At 44.6% G+C, this 12910-nt stretch overlaps 1 protein-coding gene across 1 annotated transcript; it reads left to right on the top strand.

Moving 5' to 3' along the window:
• The first annotated feature begins 4084 nt into the window (after nt 1-4084).
• Nucleotides 4085-5380, top strand: LOC137615866 (uncharacterized). The gene has a single exon (XM_068345555.1). The coding sequence runs from the start codon at nt 4085-4087 to the stop codon at nt 5378-5380; it is 1296 nt and encodes a 431-aa protein (XP_068201656.1).
• Nucleotides 5381-12910: the final 7530 nt, after the last annotated feature.

Below are 12910 nucleotides of genomic sequence, written 5' to 3'. Positions count from 1 at the left end.
GTAAAGACAGGCGACTGTGTCGCTAGTTGCTGGGGTACCAATTGGTACGTGGTGGGGGGTTGTGCCACCGTCTGGGACACCGTGGCCCCGGGAAGTTTTTGTTGTCTAGGTGGGTGAGAGGGCGCTCTTGGCCTCTTAGTCTTTCGTTTAGGTTGGGGACCCTCATCTGGAGAAGACTTTCTCTTCGTTGACAAGCCCCACTTCTGGAGAAGATTTCTATTCTCCGTGGCAGCTTTGTCGACGACCTCTTTGACCACTTTACTCTTTACTTGGAAAGAGGTCTTTACCCCAGATATTGAAGGATATTAACTTCCTTGGTTCGTGTCTCACCGCAGCCGAGGTGAACACGAACTCTCTACAAGCCCGTCTGGCTTTGATGAAGTTGTTCAGGTCCTTCGTCACTGTTGCCAAGTGAGCCTTGGCAAAGACCATGTACATATCTGGGGATGTGGAGATGCTTGCCATCGACTCCAGTCCGGTTTGAAGAGACATTGAGACAGCAAGGCTTTCTTTCGTTTCCTGCTCCCGACGGAGGTGAAAGTCTGACAACTTAGGGAGGTCTTCACCGAACTGACGTCCGGCAATGTCGGCCTCCAACTTCCCGACTGAGAAGGTACTAAAAACGTCCTTCCAGTCAGCATCGTCTGATGGTAGGGCAAGGGAAAATGGCCTACACTCTTCGAGTGTGGGGCAAGGTTTTCCCGCCTCGACTCCCTTTAAGGCCGCCTTAAACACTTTTTCTATAAAGGAGAAGGCACGGGAAGAAGAAGCAATGAAGGATGGGTGCTTCTTACTCAGGGCCGGTACTTTGGAGCTAGTGAAGGCCATCTCCTTCAACGTGCTGGTAAACAAGGCCTGAGCTTTGGGAAGGTCAAGGAATATGACCTCTTTCCACTCTGTCTCCTCTTTCGAAGGAGGTCCCGTCCTCAGACGAACGTAGCAGTCTGGGTAGGCCCCTTTACTGGGCCAGAATTTCACATCTTCGACTGGGACTACGCCCAGCTTGTTGGAGAGGAAGATCTTACCTCCTGACATGGGCATGTGCTCAGCATGCCTCCATGGGTTGACGTCCGAGAAAGGGGAAAGTCCTTAATGTTTAGCTTCTTTGGAGCTACACGAGAAGCTACGAGTTGGCGCATCTCCGACCGTAGCGCAGCTTCTCTCTCGGTTGACTGCTTCTTTAAATCCTGGAACATAGAAAGGATAGAAGTCAACGTTTGACTTATGTCAGACAATTGAGGGGCAGAGGAGGTCGAGGAGACGGGCTCTGCTACTGGAGCCGATGAAACCGAAACTATTTCGGTTCCTTCGTTGTCGGTTTCAGGAGCCAATACAGACTCTTGCTCCTGATCTTTGGCAAGAAGACTATGTTCAATGTTTTCTGAAACGACTGACATGTTGTCTTCTAGCTAGATGTCCTTCATGGCATCCGATACATCAGATTCTATCGGAATCTGGACGAGGGGGATCTCTGTGTGAGGTTGCGGGATTACTGCATCCAAAGATGCCCTAAGGAAAAGACAGGCCCTCATCTTTTCATTAGGAAGGTATGGCCCGGTGGTATTCTTCTGAAAACCCCTGACCCATTTACGCAGCTTCTCTCTTGCTGCATTCCTTGACTCAAAAAGTCTACACTTTTGGTCATCAAAAGCCTCAGTAACCAGATTGGAACAAACGTCACATACCTGGGGGTCCCAATACTTCAGAGAACTTGACATCGCTGCGCAGAGCGCGTGCGTCTTGCACAGACCACGGCCGCAGAAGTTCTTGCTGCGGACGTCACAGAAGTGGTTCCCGCGCTTGGGATGGTCCTCCTGTAAAGAAAATAAAGGCAGATGAGTATTCGGTGAATTATCTCACAAAATTCATTATACAATGTAATGTATATATTTAGCTTAGGATAGGTAAGCTAGAAAGGAAGAAGGAAAGACACCTACGTGTGTTTCCTGTTCAGCCAATTGCTATGCCCTCCCTCAAAATTGAATTCCGGGGTATTTCTAAAGATAGAAATATTATTAGAAGATCTTCATCCTTCAGGATATATAGAGGTGTAACTTAACACCGTCTTCTGGAATTCAATATTGGGGATTGAATGTAGTGTTTATTGTAAATTAAAGAAAGAACTCACTTTCTTTATATCAAGTGGCCTCACAATAGGCTGCCCATGAAACACAGTGTAACTTAAAAAAATGTATGGGCTACCGTACAAACTATACCGTGGTTTTCTGATTGCAGTATGATCTATATCGCAATTATACTGACCACTGTACAGTCATATACTGTAGTACCTGCCGGCATACGCCAGCATGTTAGTTCCTGGGTTTAAGTTAGAAGGTGTACTGTCTTCTAGTGGTAATGGACGGCAGACCGCCAGCTGTTGTAGGTCGCCGGTCGCCGGCCGCCTACATCCGGCGGTCTCCGTCAGCCGGCGGCGAGAGAAATGTCATCAGACAGTTGTTCCACCGGCTGCCGGAAGTCAGCATAACTGCCAGCAGGTAGCCGATGGGTCGCCGGCTGCCAGTGGGTCGCTGACCGTCGGCAACCCATACCAGCCGGCGACAGTACAATCTGTCAGCGGTCTGCAGTCCAGCCGGCTGCCGGCAGTTGGGACCCAGGATACTAGTGGTAAGAGAGAGAGAAAGCATGGATGAGGCTATGTGTAAAGGCTCAGCCTTACTGCCCTCCATCTGGAATGAGGGTTCATATGGAAGGGGGAAATGCAACATTCAGGCTTCCATCCAACCATAACCCCACCGATCTCTGCCGGCAGGGTTATGGAAGGCAGACCAAGAGAGTGTTTGTTAGATTCTGGCAAATTACGGCCTTCAGCCAAAGTATTGAGTTTACCCATTGATCTAACGTAAGACTTTAATTGTTTTTCTATCTTGTATTCTATAAAGAAACTCAATTAAACCCCTTGTTGATAAAATAGAGTGAGAGTTCCCGCACATTTTACAAGGACCCTTTGCTTAGCGCGGGAGACAGTAATTTTCCTTTGAGCTATGCTGAGCGATGCCCAGCCATTCTGGCCTAAACCCCGATCGAAGTAAGCACTGTCTATGGAGTTGTAGCGTTTCTCTCTTTCTCTGGCTCCTATCTACCGCGATACCAGGTCGGTTCCTTTGTCAGTGTGAATTATGTACGTTTTTATCTGTCTGTAAATTTGTCATTCTTGGGATTAGGGATTTGATTTATGCCTCAAATGATGTCAGCAGGCACCGGTATGTCATTTACCCTAGAATTATCATTGTAATGTTGTAATTTCGCCTTGTTTAGTTCAACCGTGTACTTAGAGTTTTATGAGCACATGTTGAAAACCCCCTAAGGGTTACTGTGTTCTAAGGTCATGAGAGCCTGTATTTGAATTTCTTGTCAATGTCGAGTAACTGCGTGTGTAGTAAGGTTGAAGACCTAACTTTCATTCTGCGTGACTTGTTATTGTGTTTTTAAATGATTATTTTTGTAATAAACCAAATTTTTTGATCATATTTTATTGAAACCCTCCTGAATTGTTTTGGAAAGCAAACCTCTTCAAGGTCTTATCATCAGCCTATTCCATCGGGCCTAGAATCATTAGTTTTCAATAAGTCGGAGAAAAATTCTCGCATTTGGTCCTTCAAACCGGATGATAAGTGCTCTCTAGAGCTTGCAAGGAAATTCAGTAAGGTGTGATCTTTAGGGTAGCCCTAATAGGAGAAAGAGGGAGAGACGAAACAACTAAAGCCCTCAGTGTCCCGATGTGCGATTGGCCACGCACGCCTTTAGTTTTTTGTGCCCCTATCTTCATAACGTAAAGAAAATTCTGTTGTTTCCTAGTTTGCCTACCCCTCAGAAGTCGAGTTAAGAGTCAGTCAAAATGGTGGTGGCTATGGTTGTACACATCGATGCATCGATGGGCCTCATAGCAGACTTACTATTCGAAACGCAGTGTGCGTTAGTTGAAACCTACTTGGAATCTGTGTATCAGAATCTGGTCACGCAATTGCGAGAGGAAGAAAGACAGCTAAGAGAGCTGTATAAGAGACAATCAGTTAAACTAGAACCTGGTTTAGATGCCCGAATCAGGCACACGTAAGGAGTAGCTATGCGAGCTTCTACGCTTCTGTATAACCAAATTGATAAAGTGAAAGTCACTCCGACAGGAAATGTTTCCCTCCCCAAATTGAAACCGCTGCCTCTCCCCACGTTTGAAGGGGAAGTGCAAGAATATGCTTCGTATCGAGAGCTCTTCACGATCCACGTGGATCGAAGAGCAGATTTGGATGACGTATCCAAATTGCAACGAGGAGATAAACTTGAACCTGACAAGAGAATAGACGTCAGTGTAAGAGCGAAATCGAAACCAGTTCAGAATAATTCTTGTCCCTTTTGTAACGAACAGCACCTGCCTCACGAATGCCGCCGAGTAACTGACGTGGCTGCCAGACGTCGCATTTTGCTAAAAAAGGGCCTATGTTTTAATTGTATTAATCCTGGTCACCGAAGTGATAAGTGTCCTGTCCCTAACTCTTGTAAGAATTGTAGTGGTAACCACAACACAGCCATTTGTGATGGTTATAATCCGAGAAAACAATTGCAATCAGTTCCCTCCACTTCAGCCCCAAGTAATAGTAGTAGTCAGTCTACAACATCCCGCCCCATAGTAAATGCAACGCCTCGACAGCACGAAACAGCCCCCCGTCCATCTAAAGATAAAGTAGAACCCAAGCAGTGCAAAAGTGCAAAGATCGCACAGATATCCAGCATGGACCTCCCATGTACAATCTTGCCTACGGCTATGGCCGAAATCAATCACCAGCAAGGGAGTAAGCGAGTCCGCTTATTTCTTGATATGGGAAGCCAAAGAAGCTTCATCTCTGCGAAAATTGCGAGGCAATTAGGCCTACCGGTGGTAGGAAAGGTAGCGTTGAACATAGCTCCGTTTGGCTCCGCAGAAATAAGTGGACAATATGATGTCGTAAGCTATAGGGTAGAGATAGGAAGAAGAGTAGTGCGAATGAAGCTGGTAGCACACGAGAACGTTGACGTCCCAAAACATAACGCTGGTTATGTACGAGTTAGACAGCATCTGTTAAGTAAGGGAGTCCTGTTGGTTGATCCAGAGAATAAGTCCAATAAGTTGAAAAATGTGCACATTTTAGTAGGGTCCGATTATTTTAGCTACTTCATCATAGGTATCGAGAAAGTTGATGGGAAAAGTCATTTCCTGACCCATAATGGCATGTCGCCATATGGGAAAGTGCCGCAGTGGCTGTTAGAAGGCCAAAAGATCGAACATGTGAAAACGCTCAGAGTCTGTAGAATTGCAAGTGAACCAAACCAGTTTGACGTAGATGAGTGGTGGAGTTTGGACCAAGTTGGCATCTCCCCATCAGAGTAATATACTGTCCGCGAAGCGGAAGCCATGCGAAAGGTATCGCAAAGTGTCGTAAAGAAGCCTACCATTCGGGTCGGATTCTAGGCCAGATACGAACTATCGAAACGCTGTAGTGCAGTTAGAATTGTTGCAAACTAAATTTAGGAAGGACAGGGAATATTTTGATCAGTATCAGGGAGTGATAAATAAGTATCTAGAAGTAGGCTTTATATCAGAAGTAAAGGAACCCAAGATTGAAGGGTATTATATGCCACATTTTGGCATTAAGAAAGATAGCCGCAGGACCCCCATCAGAATCGTGTTTAATACCTCAGAAAAATCTAAAGGTCATAAATCGTTGAATGAGTGCCTCTTACCTGGCCCCAATCTAGTAGAATTAGCATATCATTTGCTTATAAAGTTCAGATTGAACGAATATGCCATGCTAGCTGAAATCAGCAAGGCCTTCCACCGTGTATTGTTAGATCCCTGTGATGCCAAATACACATGATTTCTGTGGCGTGAGGTAGCAGGTCGAGCGCTCACCTTCGCCTTTAGAGTCATGGTGTTCGGCATCACGGCGAGTCCGTTTTTGTTGCAACAAGTTTTGAATTGTTATTTTGAAAGGGAAGGTAAGCCAGATTTGGCAAAGTTATTTTACGTAGATAATTATCTCAGTACTTTCGAGAATGTAGAGAGCATGAGGCAGGAGCATGAATCTGTCAACAAGATCTTAGAAAGGGCTGGTATGCCTTTAGAAGAGTGGGCGTCCAACAACTTAGCCTTCGATAGCGAGAAGCAGTGGAGTGAGCCGGTGAATGTAAACGTCCTTGGGCTGCGATGGGCCCGAGACGTCGATCGATTGTGCATGAAAGAGAGTAATAGAATCAGTGAATTGGGGGAGGGATGGGTACCTACGAAGTGTAGGGTACTTTCCCTGTTAGTTTCCATTTATGATCCTCTAGGCTTGATAAGGCCATTGTTTGTTCGAGGAAAACATTTCCTCCAGCAACTATGGGAGGATAACGTAGGCTGGGATGCCGTGTTAAGGAGAGAGAAAGCTAGAGAAGCGGGTGAGTTGTTGTGTGAATTGAAAGCGGTAAGTAACATCACATTTCCAAGAGCGGTAGGCAAGAAAAATTTAGAGCTCCATGTATTCACCAATGCCAGCAGCAAGGCATACGGTGCAATAGCATATACTAGGGATAATTGCAATCAAGTAAGACTACTCACTAGTAAGATGAGAATCACTCCCAAGGGGATGAACAAGTTGACAATCCCCAAGCTAGAACCATTAGCATTGTTGTTAGGCTGCAGATTAGCTAAGACACTTAAAGGGCTGATAGAGCCACAAGAGATAGTCATGTGGACCGACAGTAAGGTCACGTTGGCATGGGTAGCATCTCCCGATGCCAAAGATAATAAGAATGTATATGTATCTAACAGAGTGTCGGAGATTATTTTTCTTTGTCAGGTTTGCGATTTCAGTCTCAGCTATGTCCCGAGTAAACAAAATCCTGCCGATGTCCTGTCCAGAGGAGCAACAACGCAACAACTTCTACAGAACCCTCTTTGGCAGAAGGGCCCAGAGTTCCTGAGGACCACGGGAGAGCCTGTTCTCTACAAAGAGGATGATCCAACCAGTGTGAGAACCGTAGTAGCGGCGGTGCAAGAATTGAGGGAAGAAATAAGACCTGTTCCCCCAGGAGATATATGGGAACTTCTACAGAGGGAAGTAGAGTTCCAATTCTTATTGAGAGTTACTAGGTTAATATTGAGATTTGCCAAATTAAAATAGGACCCGTTTAGAATTGTTGTCCAATTAGAGCAAAAATATTATTTGCCTACAGTCTATGCTTACTTGGAGGGTGAGGTCAGACCCCCTCGTGAAGTCATTAATTTTGTCAGACAATTAAATCTAGTGTTAGATAATAAGTTGATTTGCAATAGGGGACGTGTGTCCCAAGTAGAGGAAATGAAACATTTGATTCTTTTGTCAGCTAAGGGACGCTTAGTTAGGGCTTATCTAAGATATTTGCATTGTTTGCATTTACATTGTAGTGTGAATACACTAATGGGTATCTTTCGACAGAAATGCTGGTCGCCGGGCCTACGTTCCATTGCAAGGCAAATTGTACGGCAGCGTCCAGAATGCGTGCTAGCCTTCCAGGCCCTGTTGAGACAGCCACCACCACCCCCCCTACCGAAGGAAAGGATCAGCTTGACGAAGCCATTTACCGCAGTCGGAGTGGACCACACAGCGGCCATACAGACCGAAACGCGGCCAGGCTACATACTGATCATAACATGCATGGCTAGCAGGGCCATGTACCTCAATTTCTGCCCCTCCCTGGAAGCGGAGGAATTTGTCTTGGCCTTGCGTCGTTTTTGTGCTACCCACGGCGCCCTGTCTTTCATCACATCCGATAATCATCAAATGTTCAAGACTGCCAGCAACCTCCTTCAGGGACTTTCTGAAGAGGATAAAGTTCAGCAGTTCCTGAGGAAAACTGGAATCGAATGGCACCTTGGAAGGGTGGTTTTTTCGAGTGCCTAATCGGAGTGACAAAACATACCCTCCAGATAGCCCTCGGGAAGAAGTACCTGCTGGATGTCCACGTCCTAACGTTAGTGAAAAAAGCAGAGGCAGTAGTTAATAACAGGCCTCTAATGTACAGCGGCGACAAGTGCAAGGATGAGGTCCTCACCCCCTCCCATTTAGTGAGAGGAAACATGATAAACCTAATGGCACCGATCTTGCTAGACGACCACCTCAATGCGACCTTCACCTCCCGGAAGCTCCGTGATTGTTATTTGAAGTTGACAGACACTCTGAAAGTCTTCCGGAGAGGTGGAGGAAAAGTACTTAAGTGCCCTGAGGACCAGACACGACTGTCGATCTGGGGAACCTTCCAAGCTGCAACCCAGAGACATCGTGCTGGTCAAGCAAGACAATCAAAAAAGGGCTACGTGGCCCCTTGGACGTGTCATGGAGACATATCCTGATGACGACGGAGTCGTGCGTTCGGCCAAGGTGTTGTTCGAGGATGTCGAGTCCCTGCGAGCTGTCAGCCACCTGGTTCCCCTGGAGATTGCCCCCTCTGATGACGATGATGGTGTTGGAGAAGACGATGGCGACGGAGACGTCGAAGACGAGTGTACTTACAGTTTGCCAGCAGGACTGCCAGGGAACGTTGTGACGTCTGGGGACAACCAGGAGATAGTTCAGGCTACAACATCTCGACAACAAGCCACAGAAGTCTTAGGTAGTGACGAAAATAGTGATACCAATACGGTAAGTGAGAGTAGTGAAAGTGCCATAGAATCAGAGATGTCGGGCGGACAAGGACGTTCTGCATGCCCATTGAGAAAGGCTGCTGCGAAGCAGCGAGAGTTGATGAAACAATTAATTGAGAAGGAAAATATATAAGTCATAGCTGCAAACAGTAAAAGAAAACGGGAGTATACCTCCTTATGGTAGGTAGGGAGGGTGGAAAGAAGTGTAGGTGAGTTTGAATCCACAGAGGTCGGAAGTGCGTCGGGTAAAGAGTACGGGAATGGGAGGGCCTCTCTCGTATATACAAGTCTAGCATTGTACAGAACCAGCCCCCCCGCCCCCTTCCCCTAGAGTAATTGCCAAGGTGTGTGGCTGTTTGGGAGTGGTAATTCCATTGATTGATTGAGTAAGGGTAGATTGCCTTATGATTGTATATATATATATATATATATATATATATATATATATATATATATATATATATATATATATATATATATATATATATATATGATTATTCGATTTATGATTGTGCATGTATACATTGCTTATTGCTTATTGAGATATTATTGCAGGCCTATTGCCTATTGCCTTTCTATTAATTGATTCATATATGCATTATATGTCTGGGTACATTTTTATATATTATTGCCATTATGTGTATATACTTGTAAGAATTGATTGCCCCGGGGTAATATTATTTCTCTTGATGTATATTGTGTGTGTACTCCGTTAGAGTCGTTGTGGAGCGCTACGCAATGAGCCTAACAGAGTCTTGGAGTGGTTACTCCCCCCCCCCCTGAGTTCGGTCTTGTCTGATTGTCCGACGTTTCACCGCCCCTTTATTTCGGGTGTGGAGTATGTCGAGAATTTCGAACTGATCATTCGAAATCCCCGCCATTTAACTTCACAAACGTTGCGTTAAATTAGGGCAAGACTGGAAGATCTCGCGGGCGTTTCTATGAATGAGTGCTGTCCAATACATGACGGTATTGTGGCGTAAATTTCTACCACCTGGCGGGGAAGGAGCAGGTGTCAGAGAAACAGTCTTTATTATTTACATTTTACAAAAATGATATTGTGTTCATCCATGCAGGCAAAATTATCGATGTATATGTTTAGAGCCAAGGACTCGCTAGTTTGTTAGATTCTGGCAAATTACGGCCTTCAACAATGCCCAGCCATTCCTGCCTAAACCCCGATCAAAGTAAGCACTGTCTATGGAGTTGTAGCGTGTCTCTCTTTCTCTGGCTCCTATCTACCGCGATACCAGGTCGGTTCCTTTGTCAGTGTGAATTATGTACGTTTTTATCTGTCTGTAAATTTGTCGTTCTTGGGATTAGGGATTTGATTTATGCCTCAAATAATGTCCGCAGGCACCGGTATGTCATTTACCATAGAGTTATCATTGTAATGTTGTAATTTCGCCTTGTTTAGTTCAACCGTGGACTTAGAATTTTATGAGCACATGTTGAAAACCCGCTAAGGGTTACTGTGTTCTAAGGTCATGAGAGCCTGTATTTGAATTTCTTGTCAATGTCGAGTAACTGCGTGTGTAGTAAGGTTGAAGACCTAACTTTCATTTTGCGTGACTTGTTATTGTGTTTTTAAATGATTATTTTTGTAATAACCCAAATTTTTTGATCATATTTTATTGAAACCCTCCTGAATTGTTTTGGAAAGCAAACCTCTTCAAGGTCTTATCATCGGCCCATTCCATCGGGCCTAGAATCATTAGTTTTCAATAAGTCGGAGAAAAATTCTCGACATCTACGTTGGCGAGGAAGAAAGTAAAGTTAAGTTATGAAGCTTGCTGATAAACAAGGGAATATCAATGAGAATTTATTCCCGATAACCGATGAACTTGTGACCCAAGTGTGTAACTGGATTGTTAATTGTCCCTCAGTTTTAATATAAAGAATGTAGTAGGACTTACTGGATATCATCTTAGAAATATTACTTTTATTCAAAAATATTCTAATTAATATTCTGTTAAGTAAAATGTCATTAACTGTGTTGTTATTAGAGTGGATGACTAGAATACGATCTATTAAAATTTACCAGAGAGACAACGCACGAAGGTGCAAAGTATAACAAACAGAACAACGGAGATTTAAGAGGGCGTTGCACATATGCTACAGAATTCCTCTTTATTCTTTGAATGCATCATCATCATTATTATTATTATTATTATTATTATTATTATTATTATTATTATTATTATTATTATTGCTACTACCCTAATAGGAAAAGCAGGATACTAAAAGCCCAAGAGCTTCAAACGGAAAATAGCCCGGTAAGGAAAGGAAATAAGGTAACAGATAGAGTTGAGTGCCTGAGCGTACCCTCAAGCAAGAGAACTCTAACCCAAGACAGTGAAAACCATGGTACAGAGGCTATGGCACTATCCAAGACTAGAGAAAAATATTTTTGATTTTGGAGTGTATTCCTCCTAGAAGAACTGCTTATCAAAGCTACAGTAATGTTTAAAAATGCGTGTCATGGTTCACCAGCAATCAAGGTTAGATGGCTAGAATATTTAGGAGATTTACCATTTTACTTGATACAGCTAACTAGCAAAAATCGTGTCAACATGAGCTTAGTTATGATGGTTTCATATCATTAGGGCAAAGATGCACCTCAACTGTAGAGTTTATGTCCTTCAGACATGCACCCCAGAGATTGTACATTAAGCTCCCACTCAATGTTAGAGAGCGTTGAAGATATGAAGTCTTTCAAGAAAAAATTGAATATTATGGTAGTGTGACTTCAAACTTATTCTTATGCAGTAGTGTTTGGGTTATATGATAACTGAATGCTGTGAGTCATACGAAGAGCATTAGAGGGTTGGACTAGTAAAACCAAATATGTGTTTGGTCGCAATTATTCGTTTTTGTTAGCATAATGACCCCGCATACTATAACAATAAGTGTACTGAAATATGACAAATTCGGATATAATTTGTATTTTTCCTAACCATACAAACCTTAGCTATTTACATGGGGTATTACTTTCGGCGTAGCTGAAATGACGAGCCATTAGATTTTTAACGAGGGTTTACTATCTCCTCGCTAGTTAGCGAGGAGGTAGGGGAGGGGTAGCTAGCTACCCCTCCCCCCTCACACACCGGTGAACTGATTCACTTCGCTTAGAGGTAGGACTTCACGGGGGACAGGGCTGGCGGTCAAGTATGTGTAAATAGTTAAGGTTTGTATGGTTAGGAAAAATACAAATTATCTCCGAATTTATCATTTGTTCCGTAACCAAAATACAAACCACGCTATTTACATGGGGTGACTCAACCCTTAGGTAGGGTGGTAAGTCCCAGCCTTACTGGCTTTGGCTTTGCCCGGGGACTCAGGATCCGAGTGTGTCGCACTCGAGATAAGGAGTCCCTGCACCTCGCAAGTTCTTTGCTACGCAAGGAACGTGCGGCCTACATAAGCTAGTGTGTGAAGGAAAGAAGTGTGACTCGTCCTAGGAATTTGACCTGAAGTCCTTTAGATGGAAATCTAGGCTAGGACGTTCCCAATACCACCTCGTCAGGGTATGTGGGACGTGACAGTATTATATTAATACTCAGAACACAAGGAAGCATGGTTTACCTGCAGTGGTTTGAGGTCAGCTGTGCAGAGAACCCAGGATGCTGCTTTCCCCAGGAGAGGGGAGGATGAAGAAAAGAGTAAGGGCCAGACATACTTTTTCATTCATGTAGACTAAAACCGGGGAACAATGCCCTCAACCTTCTGCTACCTGTCCATTAAGGAGCCTGAGGTTAGACCAGCTGTTGTGCAGCCACCACAGGGCCGATAGAAAATGTATCGAGCCTCCTGTGGGTCACGTCCTGCAGGTAGTGGGCTGTGAAGGTCGTTTGACGCTTCCAGACCCCAGCTTGTAGAACTTGCGTCACTGACAAATTTCTCTTGAATGCCAGGGACGTAGCGATGCTTCTGACATCGTGTGCTCTCGGGCAACGTGACGGAGGAGGGTCTGGATTCAGGGAATGGTGGATAACCCTGTGAATCCAAGCTGAGATGGTGTTCTTAGTGACCCTCCTCTTCGTCCTCCCTGTGCTCACAAACAGGGCTTGCACTCGAGGACGAACTGCAGCTGTTCTCTTCAGACAGAGCCTCAGACTCCTTACTGGGCACAGTAGGAGATGGTCTGGGTCATCTGTTACAGAACGGAGAGTTGAAATCCTGAAGACCTCGAACCGTGGGTCCGGAACTCCAGGATTCTGAGTCTTAGCAACAAACTCAGGGACGAACCTGAACGTT

This window comes from Palaemon carinicauda, chromosome 22 (assembly GCF_036898095.1).
Source record: "Palaemon carinicauda isolate YSFRI2023 chromosome 22, ASM3689809v2, whole genome shotgun sequence".
Taxonomy (NCBI): Eukaryota; Metazoa; Arthropoda; class Malacostraca; order Decapoda; family Palaemonidae; genus Palaemon; species Palaemon carinicauda.
The sequence above is the reverse complement of the archived record's forward strand: the minus strand, read 5'-3'. Positions and strand labels throughout refer to the sequence as shown.

Excerpts from the sequence above, each read along its gene's own strand:
- LOC137615866 (XM_068345555.1), top strand. The coding sequence starts at position 4,085 with ATGCGAGCTTCTACGCTTCTGTATAACCAAATTGATAAAGTGAAAGTC.